This window comes from Bombus bifarius, unplaced genomic scaffold (genome assembly GCF_011952205.1).
Source record: "Bombus bifarius isolate JDL3187 unplaced genomic scaffold, Bbif_JDL3187 scf7180000008162, whole genome shotgun sequence".
Lineage (NCBI taxonomy): Eukaryota > Metazoa > Arthropoda > Insecta > Hymenoptera > Apidae > Bombus > Bombus bifarius.
Window position 1 is genome coordinate 416,750 of NW_022884484.1, and position 24,427 is coordinate 441,176.

Here is a 24,427-nt window from a genome sequence, read left to right on the forward strand (position 1 = left end):
AAGCTTTAATACAACAGAGAGACTAGTTCAAAGAGCTTAGAGGGAATTAATTTTGGTATTTGTCGTAGTAAGAGGAGCATCTGTTAGCATCCATGTATTGTGTTAAAATCCATCAAACATTTGGATTACCGCCAAAATTTGTTTCACATGCTACATACATTTCCCTACCTATTTTAGTATGCATGGAATTCGAAAAATTTTAATTAAAGTGTTTGCGGCGCTGTTGCAGAAACTATGAAATTAAGATGCTACGATCTAGAGGAAGTGCATTAAAATTGTTTTAATTAGTTTGTTCAAATAGAACAGTGGCTGTATATGAGCGAGAGAAAGCAATTACTTAATAATAGAAATATAAAATTGCGTAACTTATCGTTATTCTGATATTGTTTATTTATCGATTAGTGTTAAAATACATCCAAACAAATTAGAATTTTCGTGCAATTTTATTGTATCAAAATTATGCTCAGATCTCGTCTCACGCGTTACCTTTTGCGTAAGATACCTGAGAATGTACAAAATAATATATCGAGTCGCTTCATCGCGTATCGACTGAAATTAATTTTTCATCTTGTTAAGCTGCGGTTGCAGTGATAAATTTGCGCGCAAGACGCCGATGTATAGGCGTTGCAAAGTGGAAACAGCAACGAAAACCCCGTGGTTTTAGAGGGCACCAACATCAATTTCATTCGGGTCAGAGTGCATCATTGCTAAACCGAATGTTTGGACAAGCATGCAAATGGCAACAGGTTATACGTGGCATCTGTTGCTTCTCGATTCGATTACCGCCGCCTCTGAAAAATTGGGACGATCATCGTTATTGATGGATATGTAAATTCCGAGAGGGAGAACAAATTTCTAGGATTTTCATAAGCGGCATAAAAATATCGGACAGCTTATATTTTGATTTTTACATTTTCATCGTTACACAGACATTTCGTTGATAATTATTTTCAACTTTATCGATAAAATTTAGTGACGCAAGTTATGAACATTAAATTTCGTACATTAAATTCTCAAGATGCTCCCTAATCTTTGCTGTATTTTATTCCAAAATATACCGTCACTTATAAAGCATTAAACATTTTCATATAAACGATTATACAGGATGGTTGGTAACTGGTGGTACAAGCGGAAAGGGGGTGAATCTATGCGAAAAAAGAAGTCGAAAATATAGAATACAAATTTTTCGTTTGAGGCTTTGTATTCGAGAAAATCGACTTTGAATTTTCGCTCGGTACGCGTGCACTTTATCGCGTCTCGTTATAACGGGTCTCACTGTAGATCGTTGTCTCAATTGACGTTATTTTTTTAATTATTTAAATTTCAAAATTTTTAAATTTTTAAATTTTTAAATTTTTAAATTTTTAAATTTTTAAATTTTTAAATTTTTAAATTTTTAAATTTTTAAATTTTTAAATTTTTAAATGTTTATTCTATATTTTCGACTTCTTTTTTCGCGTAGAATTACCCCCTTTCCGCTTGTACCACTAGTTACCAACCACCCTGTATATATAAAGTAATATATGTAATAACATATTTATTTTTTAATGTATAAAATTAATAGAGAACGTCTTAATAGTCTTGGCATGTAACGCACTAAATTTCTAACGAACTTCTGTCGTATTTTATTCGATACAGTTTATACAATTTAGCAAATAGAATGTAAAAATATGTAGAAAATGGAACGCAAATCGATAGAGCTCGTCGACAAAACATCACAAACGAGAAGATTAATGGTCTGTCCGTTTTGGGTTACCGAGATAACGCCGGAGTCGATGTAGACATTGCAAAAACACGTAGCGTTAGGGATTTCACGTCTTACGATGTAATTGATGTACTTAGCGTGCATCAACAACGGCAGTTTGTTGAAGCTTCACGTTGTTCCTCCGAGGATAAAACTAGACGATTAAGAGCTCATGAAAGATAAACAAAATGCTACCAGAGATAACGTACGAGTTAGATAATCGACGTGTTTTTATCTGTCGCGTAGTTTACGGATTCACGATCGCTTAACTTCTACTTTTAATATCTTTCGATCTAATTAATCGAGATTTTTGAACACGTTATAATAAATAAAACGGAGCGTCGATATTTTTTGCAGCTACTGTATATTATTATTACGTTGTTACATTTTAGTATATTTAACAAACTTTGTCTTTAATACTGTGATTATCAGTCTGTAATACGTATCTAAATGTTTCGTATATAAATCGATATAATTCAAACGATATTTCCTTCTACAAAGACATGGAAAACCTAGAAACTTTTGTACGCCAGAACTGTGCATATACAGTCAACGTTATCGATACACGTTATCAGAATACGATAGTTCCACTCAGATTGGCAAACCAGATTGCCAGATGCTGTTTCCGAGCAACAAAGAGAACATGTTTTTTTAGGATCAACAAAACCGATCAATGCTCGATCTGCAGTGATCAGGAGTTGGAAAATGCGTAACGTTTTCTGTTCAACTGCGTTCGGTAACGAGCTTCCAGACGCCATATCAGAGGACTGTACCCACGGTTCTTACGAAATTTAAACGAACAACAAACCAAATTGATTTACTGCTGCGTTCGAATCGCATTAAAAACAGGGGCGTTTTGCCTACATGAATAGAACATAAGCTTAGAAATAGGGCATATGGTAATAAGTTTCTCGTAAACGGAATATTACACCTGTGTTGACTAAAACACAACGCGATAGCCGTAAGTTTGTATATTATGCTACGCGCGTTCATATATTATTATTATTAATTCAGATGATATTATTAAAGTTAAAGTAGATAGATCTATATAATTATGTCTCTGTGTAAATAAAAATCAATTTTAATTCTGGCGAAAATATCTGTACATATTAAGTTGTCCGGAAAGTTTCTTCCGTTTTGTGAGGAAATAATAAACGTACAAGGTTTTTTGTTTTATATTATCTTGTCGAATTACGTACGATCCATTTTGTTCCGTTGAGATAAACACCGCGACATTTCACAGACTTGGTTTCACGTTTGTATAAATGTGCACTGTTGTAAAAGACACGTTTGCGAAAGGAAGACGCTCTTCGGACAAGCTAATATTTTCAGTAATTGTAAAGAAAGAAAATCCGAGATTCCGCGTCATTTTGGTAGTTGCAGCGTTAAAATTCGCCGGGACGTTTCGACTTTAACAAAACGCTAAACGACATGGAAATGTGTGGATTTGCAGCTCGATAGCCGAGCTTCGTAACGTCCCTATCGAATCTTCCTTCGTACGTATTGTACGGAAATATTGCGAAACACCCTGTACGAATTGTTTTATCGTTGGATCTGAAAATGCGTGCGCGAGCTACAGTGATTATAGGGCATGGCGCTGAAGGGATAGCGTGGCGATTCGATCGGCGCCGGGGAAAACAGGATGCAGTCAACAGGGTGGTTCGTCTGCTTTTGTAGTCACAGTGGGAAATCAGATGAAACCGGACTCCTGATACGGCTGCATCGGCTTCGACGTAAATGCATACGGTGGTCGTGTGTATGACGTTTGCGTGACACGCGAATGCCGGGAATCGATAACGTAATTCCACTGGACGTGAGAGCAGAATCGATCACGTGGATCGCGCGCAAAACTACGAAGCAGGTTTTGTTAAATCACACTCCGTGTAATTTCATTTTCTACCGGTATCGAGCCTCCACGCTGCAATTATGCTACGCGCGTCTCGCACTCCTTCTAAATTCAATCTTCACACGTACGTTATTGTCCGTAAATATTCCTATATTTGGATCTCTTTGCATAATAACAAGCCGTAGTTTATAAGACGCGTTTTTTTATAAATTTGTAATTCTACGATGTTACACTGACGATATCAGTAAACCGACGAGTTTCTCAACTCGTTTGTTACGTCTTTGCAATTTTACACCGAATGGAATGACTGGCTCGTCTCGAACTAGTTCAAACGAAGAGTTTCGATATTCTTACAGTTACTAGAATTATGCCGATGCTTGTGACGAGTTCAACGTCGTCTTTGATTAAAATAGAGAGATTTTAAAATAGGAACGCGTGCTCGTTTAGTCGCATCGCGTTTAATCGCCATCTCATATCGATTATAATCCGGATTTACTTCCGGTGCGTATACGAACATGGAAATTTGTCTATTTCTAGCGTTAACACAGGTAAACATTTAAGGGAATAGAAGATAAAACTGTGTTTCAGTTATCCAACAGAAAAATTCACGAGAGGCGTTCGATTTGTCAAGCACGATTCTATCGAGTAGATGAAATTTGAAGTTGTCACTGCGGAAATACATGCGTATCGTGATAGTCGGTTTCTAGGTGTTGGAAATTCCACGATATCACTTATCCGACGATTTGCCAACATCCAATCGTACGGTCAATTTGTACGTCCCGACGATTTGAATCTATCGAGCGTGCCATACTAAGTACGGTGTGCGTCTATCTGACGTGGTTGTCGGATGAAACTGAAACGCAGAAATGTTTACTATTCGTCGTCGTTCCGCTGAACGAATGTAGTAGCATGTTTTTCACGGTTGATACGGTGTATAGCGTATACGTGTATTCGTTGCAAGTTAATGATCCGCGAGTTTCCGCTAAGAAATTTATACGCTGCAAGAACGATACTGAATTTTAGTAAAATAATCCGTTACCGGTCTGACAAAGTAGTACGGGATGCGCTTTCGTTTCCATTGAATAGTGATTCGATTCTCAGCCATACGTGGGCCGAAATTAATTACTTTTTAGAACCAACGAATCTACAAACACGTACGTCCAATCTACATTTTTTCTTACGGATAGTTTTACGAAGTACACGCGTCTAACATCGAAATCTCTTTCCAGCTAAAACATATTTTCTTCGATGATACGAGTTTCTTTCGTAAAGAGAAATAGTTGAGTGTTAAAATGACGAATCTGTGATTACCATTTATTAACATTTATCTTTGATCTCTCGATAAAATTTCAGCAACTTTCAATGCCATTATGCAAAATGTTGACGAGGTAGTTAATTACAATACGCCCTACGGCGACTTACTAGCGTATTACCGCGGATATAATAGCAAAATTGGGACGCATATGGCGTGCAAGTGCAAAAACGAAAACTATAGTACGTTCAAGGCGAACATTCAGCAACTCTTTTGTGCAACTCGTACGCTGTAACAATTTATCTCGCTACTTTTTTCGTCATGCAAATCGTTTATCCTTAAAGATCGTTTCTTCGAAATTGCTATCGTATGTTATTGTCGTTCTCGAACCATCTTCGTTTTTGTGACACGCGATTTAATAAAAATGTCGTGCCGAGGTAAAGCGCAATGAAAATTTGTCAATTTCGTTAAATCCAATCAATCTCTTGCATCGATCGTTTCTATTATAGATCGAACGAAATAAATACTATTTGAGAGTGACAATGATAAATAAGAAAGGCGTTAAGTCAGTTTCAACGACGCTTTTGCGTTTTAATTACCAAGGTGTTCAGCTGGGAACTTAAGGGATTCGAAATTCCCTTTCAGACGCAGTTTGAGCGGGAAGCGAGTTTCGTTGGTTAAGAATCTTCTTCCATTTCGAGTGAAATGTTCTTTTGTTTGTTAAACACACTAAAGGTTTCTTCCTCCTTGTCCCTTTTGTCTCGTCAAGCAAATAGCATTTCTCTATTCGAATTGAAAGCTGCATTAGAGCATAAAGCTGCATTAAATTACCATTCGCGGCTCGTTACACGATTATGTCGAAATCAGTGAAATTAATTACGGTGGAAGTTAGATGAACACGTAGATATATTTCTTTAAAATGGAACGACTGAGGAATATTCTTTCATTTCTTTTTTATAAGTACTCGCTTATCTCGTTTTAATCATTACGATAAGTAATTAGTAGACTGTAAATATTTCTGCAAATTAATATTTTTCTAACACGAAGAAATGGAACCTATGTATTCGTTTCATCCATTTAACTGAACTTCCAAAATTAAACGTTAAAATTGGCAAAGTTGTAAAACGGGGAAATTCCTTCATCTGCGAACGAAATTGCCAATTTCATCGATTCCTATCGAATACGAGATTTTAAACAAACGTCGAAAACTCATCTCTTTGCTAAGTATGCAAATACCTTAAGCTACCTACTTCTGAGGAGCAACAAATTCCAAATGTTCACCAGTTAAATTCCGCCTGTTTGTCGCAGCAGGCAAAATATTCCAGGACCAAGAGCGTTATCCTTTTACAAACTGGTCCCGCGAGTCGTCGTTCTTCTTTCCTCTGTACGGAAACTTTCGTGGGGAAAAGTGGTCCCCGATCGAGTGTATCGAAATTGGGATGGAGGCGAAGCAGGAGGCGAGAACTTGCGGAACTTGCTATTCAATTTTCGTGGCCGAGCAAGTTTCGCGAAGCGCTTCGCCCTCTATTTTGCCATGTAAATGAAGAGCGATGCATAGTCCGCAAGTCCTTTGGAACTGCTTTAACAGGATGGCATTCCCCGATGTGTTTCACGCGAAACCGCTATTATAGGCAGAATCCACGTCTGCGTTAGAAACGCGAAATCGCGCGATATTGTCCGATGAAAAAATAGAGAAACAGAAAATTTCTATAATAAACGACGTACCATAGTAACTTAAATTAGAACTTTAAAAAGAAGATGTACATGCGTTTTTACTTTTCTTTTGTGCATCGTTGTATTTACGAAAAATGCCAAAGCGTAGAAAAATGGATTTCTCTACGTCATTTATCTTTTTTCCTTGTCATTTTTTGTCTAACTTCAACTGGGACGCTTACGCGAATCGCTCTGTATAGTTGTCAGGAAAATTCATTAAATCTAGCAGAAACCAGCGATTCGTCGTTATTGATGGTTTATTCTCGAAACTAATATTTCGCATGGTGGAAGCAAAGATCGTCGAGTTGGTTGAGCGATTATAAAGAAAGAGCGAAACGTGGAAATGATGAAAGATGGTAACAGCCATCAAATTTCGTTCAAAGCGCACATCAAGTACTAACGTTTCTGTTTGCTTTGGAAGGAAATCGAATTCTCGTTAGAAATTCTGAAACTGTGATTTAGGGATCGGGCTGAAGAAAAGATCGATTATGAACGTGGATGTAGAGACCCGGTTCGTGTCCGCTGTTCAGTTCGACAGCGTTCTCTTTTTAATTTCTTCGCTTTGTTTCTTTTTCTAGTTTCAATTCTTTGCACGCGTGCCTTACGTTCACGGGATATTTAAGTGAGCCGCTGTTACGGATTAAACGGTAATTCATTTCTTCGATATTAGTTTTCTTTTGCTTTCCGTGAACTTCGTTAATACTCTTCTCTCTACTTTTTCACTAAACAGAATGACAAGCAACTTCTGTTTTCATTACTAACGCAATGATTAATTTTCTTCTCTTTATTGACCAATGCGGATCAACTGTTACGAATTTACCGTGGCTAATTTCACTTTATTATTAATTATACTTTCTAACATTTCACGCAGAAATTAACCCTCTTTTACTAATCTTGTTACAATTATTTCTATCTATGCTATGATGAATAGAGGCGAGACTGAGAGTGGCTAATTTTACTTTATTATTAATTATGCTTTCTAACATTTCACGCAGAAATTAACCTCCTTTTACTAATATTGTTACATTTATTTCTATCTATGCCATGATGAATAGAGGCGAGACTGAGAGCGTCTTATTCGCAAGTATCCGAATCATTAAAATGGAAAAGAAACGTGCAACAGAGTGAATCGACGTGGAAAATAACGAATTATGAAGTTGTATGTTTAGCGTAGAATTCTGATGTTTAGTCGTGTTAAACATGATCGATCAATGTCGATAAACACTTTGTTCGTTCTTTGCTTTTCTTTACCACACATCATCGCTCGTTACGAGTTTCATATTTAAAGTTCTTCAATGGACTCGAGGAATGTGTAATCACTGCGCTCGGCTATAAAATTATTGATTTTACTTCACTTCTCGTTTTAATAAGAGGATCAATGTCAACCAAAATTGTATTCGATAAACGTTACGTCGTTCGACAATTTATTTCGTTTTCTCTTCTTCAGAAATATTATCCTCCGATAATTGCAAGTCATTTTAATCAACGAACGAATACGCCTTTCAGAAATTTCAATGTTAAAACATTAAATATCCATTTCTATTAAAATAATATTAAGTTTTAGTTAATTAAATAACATATAAAGGATCCGCATCTACGTAGGTTGGTTCGCGATAGATCTATCAAAGAAACGATAAGCAGACGCGATTTCTCTGCGGAATCGAATCTGGTTGCTTTGCAAAACGTAACTTATTGTTTCCTGCCCTGTCGTCAGAATGAACGCAATAACTCGCTTCGCCAATGAACTCGTTACAGCCATGGTATATCGGTTGAAACGATCTCTATTCAGAAATCGTGAAAGCTTCTACGTTGATTGATATTCTATTCCAATTTCACGTTTGAATTATACGAAATTTAATTATCACCGCCGCATCGACATTGTAAAATATGCCCAGACGTTTATCGACATATTTAATCGTGAAATGCCATTGTTGAATATCATCGAATGACAAGTGGGTCGTGATTAGTCGCACGAAATACGTATTATTTTAATTACGTCAGGTTGGGATATCACAATTTCCCAAGAAATTTGCAATTTTTTTTTTATCATCGAGAATTTTCATCGCCTTTTTTATTGTCGACATTGATCGAGCTGCTCGGGAAACGCGCATCGTTAATCTTGGGCTGAAGACACGATTTGCTTGTCCCATCTTGATTAACAGATTCTCCAGCCTTCCGGTAACAATTTTCTCTTTGATTTATAGCGCGCGAACGATGAATTTTTATGCATTTATGAAAAATGTCAAGGCGCAACAATGCACATAATGTGCGTGATGTAGAAATTACGATAGTTGATGGAACGAAAGTTTATCTAAGTTTGAAATTACTAATGCGTTAAAATCGCTAATGCGTTAAAATGACTAAACTATAAATATAAATAATAACTAGATGAATTTTATTCGAGATAAAAATAAGATATAACAGGTTGAAACAACGTGTCACTTTTAATCATGAATAAAAAATAATTTACGCGAAGGACCTTCCGTATCAAAATCATTCTCAAATAATGTCTTTTCTCTCGAATTAACGCTTTCAACTAACTTTCAACGTTATACTTTAAAGGACAAACGTAGATTATTTTACAACGCAATAAGATTTATTCTCAGAACTGTTCTCGATCATCCTCGAATGATAGCTGTGTATGTTACGCTTGTGCGAATGAGGAAATTTGTACTTCTGACGCAGTTCACATAACGGAGTTAGAAATTATCTGAGAAATTATCTCGCCAAATGTTTATTTAAACAAACGAAATCAAAGGAGATATTCGTTTGATAGACGGGCAATAAAATAATTTACGGGAAAGTGTATTTGTTTGTCGAAACAACTTCCAAGATAATTACAAATCAAATAGCACGGTACTTTATTTGAAGCATCATCTCTCAAGCATTTCGATCAAATTATATTTACCAATTTGAAATCACGTAAAACTCGATCGCGTTGTAGTTACTTTCACGTGCTTATTTTCTATCTCATTCGCTTTAACCCTTGCACATGTGTAGCATAAAAGAAAAGTATAATATTCTAAATCTTACATATTATTGTACATATGCATATCACGTAATTATTGAAATTTATTGCCCACGAAAAACTGATAGTATTTACGTGTTTTTACGTACGTGTATCCGACGTCAGAAATACAAGAAGCTCGCGAATCGTTCGCGTGTTCGTTGCACCGTGAAAGAATGAAATTCAACGAAGAAGTAGATCACGAATCATTAAGAAATTGCTTCGTTGTAGATGCCAGTGAATACGACCGTAGGCACTACCCTTTTGGACGAGGAGCTTCGGCGTATTTTGCAGGAAAGGGAGCTGGAATGTTTGCAGTTGCAGGCCATGAATTCCACGCCACCACCAGGTAGGATTCATTCGTGTTTGGTTACTTGGCGATATACATTTCATCCTTGAAACATTCGCCTCTGAGAACTCATTAAGTCAAATTGCGGTACTATCGGATTTTCTGGCGATAAATTAAAAATCACGGGAATAATCCCAATATAAAAACGCAAATTCTTGCACGCGCCGCTCACTGAGAACGCGAATTTCAAGTTGACAAGGTTTATTGAAATTTGTCGCGTGCGGCAACGTAATAAACCCAGGTCAACACTCGAAATGTTATTTTCGTGTTTTCTTTGTTTAAGCGCGGAATATATTTTTAACTTTATCCGACGTGTTCGCGAGTCTACGACATCCGAGCCCTATGCGACGTAAAAGGAAAGCGAACATTCTAAAACAGCGCATATTTTTAGACGATCGCGACATTTTCTCGAGTAATGTAAAGGAGTAAATTTGTGGATATTTTCTTAATCGTTCGTACTCGGGCGATTTTCACGATACGGTTGATCAGCGAATCCAGTACACTTTAAGGTGAAATTTTTTGAAATCAAAAATTTTCCTTTCTCCTCGCCATTTAAAAAGAATTACAATTAAAAATATCCGTATCATTTTGGGGGGGGGGCAAAATGTAAATCAAAAACAATCCAAGCCAACGCGTCTAATTATTAATTAATGATATAGTGCAAGTAGAAATAATATAATTATTACGGTAAAATATATATATGTACATATTTATATATATCTGAACGATATTTTAATATTTTACAAAAATTACACAGATGTATAACGGAGATACCTGTTATGGAAGATCTCTTAAGAAAGGCAAATCGAATTGAATGTACAAAATAGTTACAGTATAAACGACGCGTAAGAAGATTCACACATTCACACCTACACACACTCACGCGTTAAGGCAATTTATTTCTTCTTTTTCGATTCAGAAGTTTGCTTTTCTATACAAGGTTTACATCCAAATATACAGTTCTTCAGTTTTTTAACCAGAAGAACGGTGACATAGAGAACAACCAGCAGACAGACGAGTAGGAAACCGTAAACGTCGATCAAATTCTGTTGCCACCAGTTAAGATGGATAGCCGGTGATTGCAGAGCGAATCCGTTTCTAGCAACGTACTCGACCCAATAGACAGCGGTGTCTATGGCGCTCATGGGTCTGTCTTTGAATATCTTCGATACTGTTTGCATGCTCGATCTGAAAATTCGTAAATCGAAGGTATTAGAAGAAAATGACGTAGAGAAACGTGATATTTTTGGCGGAGAACAGCGGCGAAAGAGAGAGAACCGTAAGGTGGACGTTGCTGGAAAAATTCGCTGCGAATGTTGGGAAAAATTTAAGGGAGATATACCCTGTGACACTAAATTTATAAATTCGTGGTAGGAATAAAAGCGAGAAGATTCTACGCTGTATATGGCTGGAAGTAAGACAAAGATGAGGAACGTGGAAATTACTTTGGAGGCTTCGTTTTTATCACATCAATTTCGAAGATTTAATTGTTGTTAGCATCGATGTAATTTTCTCGAATTTCATTTCTCGACGCGACGTATTTCGGTAAACTGATTAATCGCAAGAATTGTCAATTTCCAAACGAAATCTACAAAGTAATGCCGTAAAAATGAATGTTTCTCCATATTTTCCAATTTCACTTCCGAGTGGCTCAAACGATAAAATTACGCTAAGAAGGGATAATTGTGATAAGGAAAGAAACTGTAAAATTGTAATAGTTGAAGATGATAAGACGAGGAACAATGGGTAAAACGAAATGGCACGGCGAGCCATAAATTGGCAACGATGAGAGGTAATTATTGCAAAGGAAGGAACTACAAAATAGACAGTAAAAAGGGGGTAGTTACGGCAAGAGGAGGAAAGGTAGAAGCAAATGGCGAGCATAGAACTGCAATAGCGAGGCACAGTTACGGGGTACAAATTTTTAAGAGTTAGGAGAAGATGATAATAAAAGGCTACGAACGACGAAGAAGTAGACGAAAAATGGTGAACGCAAAGTAGGAAGATATGTAAGAAAGAGGTGTTGCATAGTGAAAAATATGGAAATGGAAAGGATGGAAGGAAAGGGTGAGAAACGTATAGGAAGTTAGGTGGCAATAAATAAGAAGCTGAGAAATTAGGATATGTGCGTGTAGTTATGTAAATTTAAAGTTTGAACAGCTGTGAATTTGTGAATGTCGCGTCTTCTAACTTGGGAAAATCTTTAGAACCGATGTTTGCGTATGTGAAGTTTCGAAATTGAGAAAGTTCAGCGTGAAGTTCGGTAACTGCTGGAATCTTCAAAAATAAATTCTGCAGTCGTGCAAATAGCTAAGAACAAAAGCATTAGACGTGTATACAAAAATAGTGAGATACCAGAGAACGATATAACGAAATTACAGTAAGGTTGTTCGATTAATTGAGATTTAAGAAACTCATGTTAAAATCGATTAAGGTCGATCAAATGTTATTAGAAGTATAAGATAAATCAAAAAACAGTGTCATGAAATTAGTCAGAAGGTTTCAATCCTTTCTACTGTATACGTTTTACCTTCAGATTTATAGATCTCATTTTTTAGTGCTTATTGTCCAACGTTAGATATATTAAAATACTTAACTCTTTATACGATTGAAATTAAAGAAATCCTTATTTGAAAAATCGATAAAAAATAATCAAACGTTATTAGAAATACGTAGAAGAATATGGAAATAAATTTACAACTTTTCTTCAGTATACGGTCATTTTGTGTTTAAACTTGTTAACGTCGTTCTCTAATCACGTTGCACGTTACAAGTATAGTAAACATTCGATATTACTGATAAAAGCACGCGTACTTACCTATACGTTTTATCGTGCAAGATCGTATCAATCGCACTGTAAAGGTTCTCCTCTGTGATATTCTCCACAGAACCAAGGTTCACGGCGATATTTTTATTAGCTGCGTTTCTCATATTCGTGATCTGATCACCGAACAGAGGAATTCCAATCATGGGGATGCCAAAGTAGATCGCTTCTAGCGTACCCATTAGACCTCCGTGCGTTATGAACGCCTTTACGTTTTTGTGCTCTGAAATTGAAGAAAACGAGATGTTATTCTCTTCTCGTCTAATTATCGTATATACGGCAATTTCCAAAATCGAGAAATATATGCGCGATCTTTAAAATGATTACACGCGACGATTTTGGTGGTAATAAAATATGGCGATCTTTTCGATGCTTTTTCGAAAACATCGTCCACGAGATTGATGACTATCAACTCGTTCGCGATGACACCATCGATAGGTGATCAGGTTCGATCCGAATATCTATTTTTATATGACAAAATAAAATTAGCCGCGTAACTACAGCAGGAAATTTTATACTCGAAGTATTTTAATTAAATTTACGATATCGCTGAATTTGATCAAAATTTTTATTTCCATACGATATAATAATCGAGCGTTTTTGGCACGCGAGTCGATGCAATTTTCGTTAATAAGGAAAATACGCAACGCGAATACACGAACATAAAAATCATTGCATGTCATAGACGACATACATATGTACATATGTATCTTACTATTTAACAAATGTTTATTTAATATTTGCGAGCGTATATACGATCATTATAGTAAAAGAATTAAAAATATACTAAAGAAATAAAAAATTCAATTTATTAAATTACTCACTGAATACAGTCGTTTGAGGGAACCAGGATTGTATCATCACGTTCTTTGGCAATCCAGGTAACAGGTCCTTCTTTTGCGCCACCTTCATGAGCACTCGAACAGGTGCGATTCTCTCGAAAACTTTGTAGAAAGTTTCGAGAAGAGGTTTAGGGAACGTCTCGATCCTCACCATCGATCCAAACGTGAAGAATATGCAACCGTGTGTACTTTCGTCTAGCCATTTCTTCAGCTCCTGTTGGTTCAAGATAAATGTATGAAGATGTACCTTCTTTTGGCGCGGATTGCGAGGAATTTTTCACTTTTTCACAGGCTCATAAAAGTATTCGAACATCCGTGGACGTCTTTCATGAATATACTATGCGTGCCATTCGAAACGTTTCGATTGTCACTATGAGATCATGGCACTATGAGACTATTATGATTATATTGGTAGAATTGGCGAAACCAATCTGGAAATACGTATAAAAATTACAGTATGAGTATGTGGTGTTCCACAGAAATCACAAAAGTAGATTTGCACTTCAAATATCTGTTATATTAATAAACTTCGATATTCAGTGTTGCCATACTAATTTGAAGCTTTTTATAAGCTTAAGATTCGGACGTATACGAATTTTTTATTGATTACATGTTTGCAATAAATATCTTGCACTTTCTATATACATTTTCGTGTTGGTTTCAAATTTTATCGATATAATCGTGACGCTCGTGTTTCGTTACAGTGCCAATGAAATTCCAAGATATCTTTCATACCGTAGAATATGCACATAAAACTTTTCCATGGTAATCGTTTGTCAGGGTACATACGAGTCGTCATATTGAAATAATTTGATCTCATTAAGAAAAGAAAAATTAGTAGCCAATTGGTGATGAATTAAAGAGTAATTAAGCATCGTGAACGAAGAAATAATAATTCTTGTGTAGCGAATTGATTACTAGTTGCGTGCCTACCGGACACGAAGTCTTTTTTAGAACTTCGAATGCATTATGGTAATTACACGTTGCATCATAATCTTGGCCAATCATCTTAATAGTACCTCGAGATTATTACACTTTGGACAAGGTACTTTGTCGTTGTACTTTAATTTCTCTGTTTTTCTCTTCCGTGTCTGGTGAAAAGCTTCGGTCGAATACATTTTACGAAAGATTATAGCTACAAAGTTTTTAAATTTGGTGTATCTTTAATCTCTTGGATTGTAATCTTCGGTACTCGCTCGATAATATCGAGAGCAGTTGACACGATTTTCTATTTTCCCAAATTCCATGTCTCTGGCAAATATATCTAGGAGTACATTACATCTTTTTTCAATATAACACATAAAATAATAATTATTTTATATATAAACACTCCGCCACACTAATCCCATCCACTGGTTAAGTCAAACGTTGAAAATATATTTCGATAAAGATAAAAGTCGGGGAAAGTAAATTCAGTATGTAAATGTAAAAATACTTTTTGCATTCTCAAGAATCTATTTTTTCTACAATATTTTCAATACCTTTACCGCACTATACGAATATCTGTTAAATCAACTATTCGAAATATTTTCAAGAAAAATAAATGTTCGTGAGGTAGGAAATTCAGGATGGGATTTCGTTTGCATCACCAACGATCCAATTTTTTTTTTTTTAAATATTCCTTAAAGTGCTTTCAACCTTTTCTGTTTATGGTCAGAGTAAAAAGAAAACATAAAGAGAAAAAGAAGCCATGTTTCACTCACCGGTGTCAACGGATCCGAATTTTCATTAATGTGTAGTCCACCGACCTCGATGACCCCAGTAGTCATCGGCCTGACTCCGTTTATGCTATGATGCGAATTGACCAAGATAGCCGCTATATCTTGGTAAAGTTCCGGGATGCCAGCGTCTATATTAAAGAACTTTTTCACATAAACACCCTGCTCGTCCAGATAGTAGTTCATCTGCCATGATATTAGGTTTGTTAAGAAGGTATTATGTAGCCTCTCCCAAAAAGTCATTCGCTGGCCGAACGACGAGAATAGGCCAGGCATAAAGGAGGGATTATTCGGATTTCCTGTCAAGGTGCTGAGCCATTCGTGAAAAGCCGAGGTGACTATACCAATCACGGGTTTGTTTAGGTGACGGCCGAACGCCAAGTAACATGGTGCGGCGAACAGCTGGAAGAAATATACAGAATCGTTTCAGTCTTCTAGTTCTGGGATGAACGAGTATATAAAATCGTTTCAGTTTTTCAATTGTCGAATAATTAGTTACACAAGCATTGACATAACATAACTTAAACATAAACCTTCGCTTGTAAATATAAACGATATAGTTGAAATGAAACGGAATACTTGAAAATCGGTTTTTTATTCTACGCTTTTGACTTATCTTTGTACGTAGAATAATCTGCCGTCGACTAATTAGTACTATCCAGTCCTGGTATACGTTCGAGTATACTTGATAAATTTTCAAACTCGATTTTACTCGAAAACTAAACCTTAAATGACAAAATTTTATCCCATATTTTGTTTTTATCTTTTCACGAGGAAATCACCTTGTGCACGCTTGTACGTGTTATTCAGCCACGCTCTGTATGCGCAAAAAAGAGTTGTTCTGAATGTTGACTTTGACAATATATCTCAACACCGTTGAAATCAACGAGGTCGTTCGTTTTGTAAACATTTAGCGTTTCGAGAAACCATATACACTGTTGTTTTAAAACTGCTTGTATAGTCGCTCGGCTGTGACAAAATGTATTATTCCGTTCGATGAACGTCTGACTCGCGAACGATTTACATCGGAGATCGAACGATCGGTCGGCTACTGCGCTTTCGTTGAGGACCGAAGATGATCCGCTAATGGAAAACGGCTGGATTGTTTTTGGAACTTGACGGCGTGGAAAGTCGTTCGATGTTACTTTGTGGAAATTTGCTTAGCCATATTGAATAGTTTGGAAACGAATCGATGATTCGAATAGGTTTTGCGAGAGTATTTTCCAGTTATTTCACTCGATAGCCTGTCCGTTTTTTACAGGTCTATTTTCAAATTATCGTCTAACTTTAACGATAACTATGATTGAAAGGATGATAATCGACGCGAAAAATTGAGAAAAACGATGATGGTACTGTAAGAAGGTTACTCAATATTAGAAGAAAAGAAACAATTTTATTCAGTCGTGTACCTGTAAACAGTAACGAAGATTTGTTATCATAACGAGGATGAAGCGATTGTTAATCTTTTATTAAAAAGAAGCGCAAGATTATGATAGATAGCAGTGTGATAATTCTCTTAGTGTTGTTTCACCAATATTACATATGTCATTTTATAGATAAACGAATGTCACTATAGGAGATAACATGATTCTGTAGGCAAATGATACGCTGTATATGTTAGACGTTTAGAAATGCAAGTAACGTTTACGCTTGAAGATGCTAAACTTAAATGACGTTATATTACGCGTGAAATTAATTACCACGCTGTTGGCGAAACGACGATTTATAAACACTACGAGGAACTAGAATAAGACGTCAGTGTCGCGTGTTTGTTCTTTCAACCGTTTTTACTTATGATATTCTACTACAAAACATTTTAATTGATCTGGATTATATACTATGTTGTTATAAATGGCAATACTGCCTACGCTAAACAAGATGATAAGTGAAAACTACTTTGTCGCGTAATAATATTATACTTCTGACTCGCGTACGCGTTAAGCGAATAGAAATAAGAGAAACATGTAATTAAAAAAAAAAAAAAAAAAAAAACGCAGATACAAGAAAAATGAACAAAAATAACATTTCAATTCCTCGCAGTTTTCACTCAAACTTTCCGCTATAATTTAAGAAATAAAACTATCGATGAGATGAACTATTTCAAAAATAAAATATCATCGTTATTATCTAAAACACACCTCTGTTATGACAAGGTCGTACCGATCCTTAGACCTCTTTAGAATGTCTTGCAATTCCTTATGTGCCAATAATTCGCAAACCGAATTTCCTGCCACTTTTACTAGGTTCTTTACATTCATGCGTCCAAAGCGTGTTATATTTTCATTGTGCATGCTATTTACCACCGCCGGTAAGGATCCTTCCAAAGAAATTTGGTTATAATTCGGCGGTGGATTCTTCATAGGGAAATGAGTAACAACGTCCACTTGATGGCCCCGTTCCGCAAGGCTCGTCATCAGTCGTTCCGCCATCACCCAATGACTTTTTCCATTGAGCGGAAACATGCCGAGAATTCGTAGGCCACTGCACCAACCACACGCGAGTATCGTCAAAAATATCGGTAGTAAGAGTCTCATCGTGACGACAAACGAGTTTACACGTTTCTTCCTTTCAGATTTTCAATTTCTCTTCTTCGTTCATCACCCAATGACTCGATGAAATTCGTCGAGTATTCTTCGTTCTCCAACCACTGATATCTTTGGACTATCTTGAAATTGTTTCGAAATTATGACACAGAGATTCTAGAACACGTTTGATTTAACATCGAACATTTATTTATTTTATTATGAGTTTTTCATTTGAGACGTAAATATATCGAACGACGAAGCTCTTTCTCGAGAGAGCGGCAGAAGTATTTCTTGCTCCGCGATTCACTCGATGTTGAATGACAGAGCTCGAGTGTCGCTACGCACTAATACGCAGTGTAATAATCGCATATACTATGACGAGAGATTACGTAGACGAATAATGGAATTACGGTTGTTCAATGGCCACGAGATAACACGTGACTTTGCCAGAATGACGAATATTAAGAGGAAGATTTTCTTTAGGTTGCTTTGCGATTAGATAGCATCTTAACAGACGGATGATGAAATAGTTCGAGAATTTGGTTACTCGTTGCAATGTGCCTACTCACGTCCGTGTATTTATGTACTTCTACATGTATGTATTTCAAGTTTCCGGTCAGAAGAGCGCAGCCAGTCAGAACAGAGAACAAGTTAATCACTTTACTATACATACACGTAAAATAGCTACACGCGATGATTAACAATGGGAATAGTTGGTATCTGTAGCCAATTCGCATCGAATATTTGCGAATGATAAACATTATTGTATGAACGCGTGTAAATAAAAAGAAAAAAAAATGTTGCCCTCAGATATTGATCTTATTTACTATTCTTTTCACGTTTTGATAAGAACTACTGTGAATAGATATGTATTAATATTTATCAAGAACATTCATCAAGAAGATTTATTATTCACTAAGAGGCTCGTTACGTTATTAACGCGAATAGAGTTAATTTTCGGAGTTTAATAGCCACATGTATATAAATTATTCTTCTGACGATAACAAAACATAATTACGAGTCTTCTGTAACCTTTAATGAGTTTCTTCCAGATAAAGTTAACGACTCGAATCGTCACTGAAACTCGAAGTCGTATAATTACGATAAAATTACTTTTCCTTTTCGATCTTACAATCGCTTACAAATAAATAATACATGATAAAGTAATAAATAAATTAATAAGATAACCAAGCTAACCTTCTGCGGTCCACGATCATTTATCAAACGAATTTACTCATTGACAAACACCAGATTTTTAACGTTGTTCGATCACGTTTATCGTTGCTCAAGTAAAAGACTACAAATTGTCGCGAAGGAAACACTCTCACTGCTGTATCCGCGAAAGACAGCGTCGAACTGATGTACGAATTTGTTTCGCAAACGACACGAGATCGTGAAATCTATTTATGAAGAAGCGGCAGAAGTGATCAAAAAGCAGATGTGGCTACGATAGTTACGAGGTGTATATGTGTTGTCCGTGATAATTGTAGCGCTGTTGGCTGTAGATGTCGCTAATAGGGTGTAGTACTGTTATTTTTCTTCCATTTTTGACGCGTAGAAGAAAGATCAGATTTCGGGTCGCCGGGATTCGAACTCGGGTTCCGAACGTTCGTAACTTAAGGCGCTAACCACTGCGCTGCCGTTGTCCAATAGTATTATAGTTAGCGTCGAGTGGTGGTATTTGTTGTCGATTGCCGCCACAGTTAGTTGTTTCGGATTGAAACGTTTTAAAACTCTATATAACGCGAAGCAAGCTTATGGTTGCATAAGAACGCAATTTCTGTCGGAATCGGAGAATTTAAAGAAGTAAGATTTTGCATAAAAGAATTTTCTAAAATCGTTAAAAATATTTTTGGCCACGCTAATATTTGCATCAGTACTTTAACAATACGCTTAGCTTGTACTTTCTGCCATGTCATGTGTAAGATAACTTAACACGAAATGCGAGATATTGTACAGTACCGCGCAGATAATATTTGAATTCGGTTGGAAATACGTATTTATGTAACTATCGAACATACTGTTCTAGAACAGATGGAATTCGCCAGAAATAATAATCTGTCAGAAACTGGCTTCTTCGGTGTTTCTAAGTCTCTACACTGGTTCTCTACGAATATTCTCTACAGAATGTTCGACATATACGATAGAAACTTTAAACGAAAAAGTTGTGAAACGACTAGACGAAGTAGCTTTGTAGAATTATAAATAAAGTATTTCTTTGACCATTGCTTTGCAATTGTTTTTCACAAAGATAGTTTCACAGATAAATCACAAACAGTCTAGGGGCGCTAATTGGAACAGTTTGAAGTATCAATCAATAGAGAGAACGTTCTTTTCATATTACGCGAGAGATTCTACTATTTAGTACGGTTGGTAGTTCTCGATGTCGAAAGGTACTTGAAAAAGTTATATGCCATGTTTGTTTCATAGATCATGTGCCGCTTCGATTCTGCCACGTTGATCCGATGCACTCTATATATTTATTTTCATATAATTGCTATGCACACGATTGCAGTCGCCTCTCGTTCGAATTGTCATGTTTTGTTTGGTCGTGAAAGCGTTCCACTTTCACGTTTTATCGCGATGAATCTTTCCTCTTCGTCAAATCTTCCTGTCGTTTCTAACGTTCTTCGTATCGCGTTATCGGTGTATGTTGTTTAACATCAGGGTAATACAAATGCGCCTGAGTTATCGATGTTATTGATAGATCCTACTCTATGTCGTACTATCGACAGGTTGTTATCTCTGCACGACGTATCTTCCAAGATGCAATCTGTCAATTACAGATTTTTTTCATTGAAAGATAACTTACGAACATATAAACTATCTGATATTTGTCGCTACAGTTAATTATGTAAATACTTATAAGATAAGTAATTCTCTTTTATCGCTTTGTCGTAATCGAACCTACGTTAATCTCTTATCGGTGCTGCTTATCTGAACTATTATTGATTCAAGATATAAATTTACGATAATTAATTAACTGCCAGTCGTCATACTATGTCATAATTACAGATCAATGCACTCAAGAATGATGGTCGATTTCTATAGAAAATGTCTCATTTAGAAGAATATACAGGGTTTTCGAAAAACAAGGTAATTAATGGATTTATCGCGTATTGACCAAGAAGAGTAAAAAAAAAAAAAAAAGAAAGAAAAAGCGTAATCGATATAGATCTTAAGAGCAATCGTTTCGATGTGAAATCAATTTTGATTATTTATTAACGTAAACGTTGGATGTTACATTTAACTGAAATTTTGCTATTTTCCAGTTGTATCAACGTAAACGTGAAACAACGAATGAAATATTCGTGTTGTCGATTATAGTGGTTCGGATAATGGTAATGCATGTTGAATAACGATCAGCTGGTTTTGCGATCTAAAACGCAGTTAATCAATTTCACGGCCGAATTATAATCGAATTGAGTATGTACCTGGAATCATCAAACTTCATCGGCATTAACACGTTTTCAAACGTTCGCGTGATAATTATGTTAACTAAACATTATACATTGCAAATTAATTCAATTCTGATATATTGGACATGACACCGATACGTGAGAGGTAAATTTGCGAAGATACACAAATATCCATAAATCGTCGTTTTAATAATTCATTACGTATTTCTCATTTCAATGGCTGGATATTTGTTTCTTGGAAAAATAACGATAGTTGGGAAATCTGGTCGGTAAGATAATATTGACTCTCGTGTATAAAGTTCTGATAAGAGCATAGAGAAAGAATTTTATCGCAGAGGCAAGGAAGACCAAAAATTTCGGGGAAAGTTACGACTATTAATTTATTTCATTCTCCTACGACATACGAACCGAATTAAATAATTGAAACGATTTGTAATTGCGCGTGTCGTAATTTGCTTTACGTAAAACTTCCTCATTGTACTCTCTCGAGTGATAATAAATTAGATCGTCTTTGAAGTTACTTCCTTTGAATAATGTGACGAATTAAAGTGTATTAAGAATTTCATGATATCATGAGAATCTTTTCGTAATCTGTTAATTAAAGGGGAAGTAAAGTATGCCGTTGAACGTTTATAGATAAAGAAGTATAAGATTAGCGTATGATAAGCGATATTTTTAATAGTGTCATGATCTGTTTAATTTTATCAATTTTATCAATGAATGAATATTATTGTAGAAGATAATACTATTTTGTAAATAAATGTATACTATTTTAGAAGACAATTGAAATTGCAAGGTGTATTTTTCAAGGTGTTAAAATTAAGTCATGTTATATTACATTCGACACTGTTGTTTATTGCGCTAATCATGAAACAACCGACCATTCATGAACGCTAGAACGGACTAGAACGAGACTAAATTGCACAGAATAAGATAATAATCGAGAACCACTTTTTTGCGACTTACCGCCAATTTACTGCCAATTTTCATGCTGCTATTTCTATCTCGGGTATTGAGAAAGACAAAATAAAAAGTTTCTATTTTCTTACGGATAGAAGTTCGATAAAAATAACATAAAAAAAGAAAAGAATGGGCGAATCAAATAAATAGAAGCGGATAAATAAATAGAAAAGAATAAAATAAATAAAATCTATATTCCTGCAATTTCGAGTCAAATTCGTTTCTTTTCAATTCTTTTCGATATTCGATACAATCCAACAAACATACCGAAAGACGAAAGATCGTGTCTCAAAATAAAATGTTATAATTGTTAGAACGTACCTCTGTTATGACGATATCGTAGTGGTCCTTGGGCTTCTTTATAACGTTTTGCAGCTGTTCATGTTCGAATAACTTGCAAAGATCTTTTCCTGCTACGTCCGTAATAAATTTCACATCGATGTTTCTTATGCGCGTTACGTTGATCGCGTGTACGTTATTTACCGGTGACTGTATTGTTCCTTGCACAGAAATTTGCTTGTAATTCGGCGGTGGATTCTTCATAGGGAAATGAGTAACAACGTCCACTTGATGGCCCCGTTCCGCAAGACTGGTCATCAGTCGTTCCGCCATCATCCAATGACTTTTTCCATTGAGCGGAAACAAGCCGAGAATTCGTAGGCCACTGCACCAACCACACGCGAATATCGTCAAAAATATCGGTAGTAAGAGTCTCATCGTGACGACAAACGAGTTTACACGTTTCTTCCTTTCAGATTTTCAATTTTTCTTCTTCGTTCACCACCCAGTGGCTCGATGAAATTCTTCGAGTATTCTTCGTCCTCCAACCACTGATATCTTTGGACTATCTTGAAATTGTTTCGAAATTATGATACAGAGATTCTAGAACACGTTTGACTTAACATCGAGCATTTATTTATTTTATTATAAGTTTTTCACTTGAGACGCAAATATATCGAAGTTTGAGGACGAAGCACTTTTTCGAGAGAGCGGCAGAATCATTTCTTACTCTGCGACTGACTCAATGATGAATGGTATTGTACGATATCTGGTATACTGGTATACTGGTATCACTCATATAGTATATCGCTCGCGCGTTGCTCTCTGATCTTGTACATGTGCATACAACGGAGCGATGACACTTTCAGTGTTAGTAAGATAATATGTAACTGTTCCAGAATGTTAACAGCTTTTCGAGTTTCACTTAGGACGAGATGAACGACGCAAGATCGAGGATGACTCGCGGATTTGATTATTCTTGCACGAATTGCTTATTCACGTTCGTGTATGTATTTTTGTAAATAGGTGTTGCGAGTTACCGCGTGTGCTGTTCAGAACCGAGTACGGGTTAATTACTTTGCGTAAGCGTAATTACAACACACGTTGTTCTAGCGAAGTTATTAAAAAACATGCGAATGGTCGGTGCTTACCTTGCGTTATATCAAGCGTTTTTGAGTGATAAGTGTTATCGTACTGATAGGTCGAAAGTTGGAATTATTGTTCAGATAATGGATATGGAACTTCAATTTCGAAATATAATATCGAACGTATGTTGCGTGTGAACACGCGTTAACACAGCCAAAGGATAATTATTATGATTCTATCTTGTCTATAGACAAACAGATGGACGATTATGTTGAAATCAGCTGTTACGTCTAAGTTTCATGTCTCAGTTTCGCGTTTCACGTTGCATGTTCCTAACGATTCCGACAAAACCAACAAATCCGAGACCTGTCACTTTCACATACACGATAGTACCACTGTTAATCAACAACAGGAACAAAGCAATCTTCGAAATCCGTACGCAAGAATCATTCATCCATTTGCCCATTCATGGACCGAAAATTTATTCGTTCTTTCTCTTCATTTTCAGTTTTTTGTTCCGGATATTCGCCATTGTGTTCCAGTCTCATGTATATAGCCTCGATATTCCTGCCCGATCGACCAAGACTTTCCCTTGAAAATAGCACATTGTCATTCGAACGTACCCCGTTTCACGGATCAGCCTTCTCGAGACTTTTTTCCGGTTGATTCGCGAGCAACGACGTTTCCCAAGACCAACGTCATTTCCGAACCATCTGTTTGTCGATCGATGGATTCACATTGGAGAAGGCGATTCACAGTTTCCACGTCGACTTCATCGTGCGGTAGAACCTCGATTCAAATGTGATTTGTGGCTTCACGCGCTGGGATTTACGGCGATAACTAACTGCCGCGGATAGTCACTC

The 24,427-nt window shown here is 36.3% G+C and overlaps 2 protein-coding genes across 8 annotated transcripts in view; one reads left to right on the forward strand and one right to left on the reverse strand.

The window, feature by feature from the left end:
- Nucleotides 1–24,427, forward strand: part of LOC117208806 (calcitonin gene-related peptide type 1 receptor-like) — a 166,494-nt gene that overhangs the window by 43,098 nt on the left and 98,969 nt on the right. For 4 of the 6 annotated variants that reach the window (XM_033450187.1, XM_033450189.1, XM_033450193.1 and 1 more), the window contains one exon: nt 9,794–9,911. In XM_033450187.1, the coding sequence (XP_033306078.1) occupies nt 9,794–9,911 (118 nt within the window). Of the gene's footprint in view, nt 1–4,606; nt 4,745–7,133; nt 7,203–9,793; nt 9,912–24,427 lie in introns of those variants that run through there. The other 2 variants (XM_033450191.1, XM_033450190.1) reach the window with 2 other exon arrangements.
- Nucleotides 10,605–23,219, reverse strand: LOC117208805 (UDP-glucuronosyltransferase 1-8-like). 2 transcript variants are annotated; one of them, XM_033450186.1, is made up of 5 exons: nt 22,521–23,219; nt 15,281–15,697; nt 13,560–13,791; nt 12,730–12,958; nt 10,605–11,099 (listed from the first exon to the last, which is right to left on the reverse strand). In XM_033450186.1, exons 1-5 carry the CDS (start codon nt 22,914–22,916, stop codon nt 10,808–10,810), a joined length of 1,566 nt encoding a protein of 521 aa, XP_033306077.1. In that variant the 5' UTR covers nt 22,917–23,219; the 3' UTR covers nt 10,605–10,807. The 2 variants fall into 2 exon arrangements, with proteins under 2 accessions (XP_033306077.1, XP_033306076.1); XM_033450185.1 differs by lacking the exon at nt 22,521–23,219 and adding an exon at nt 17,434–17,926.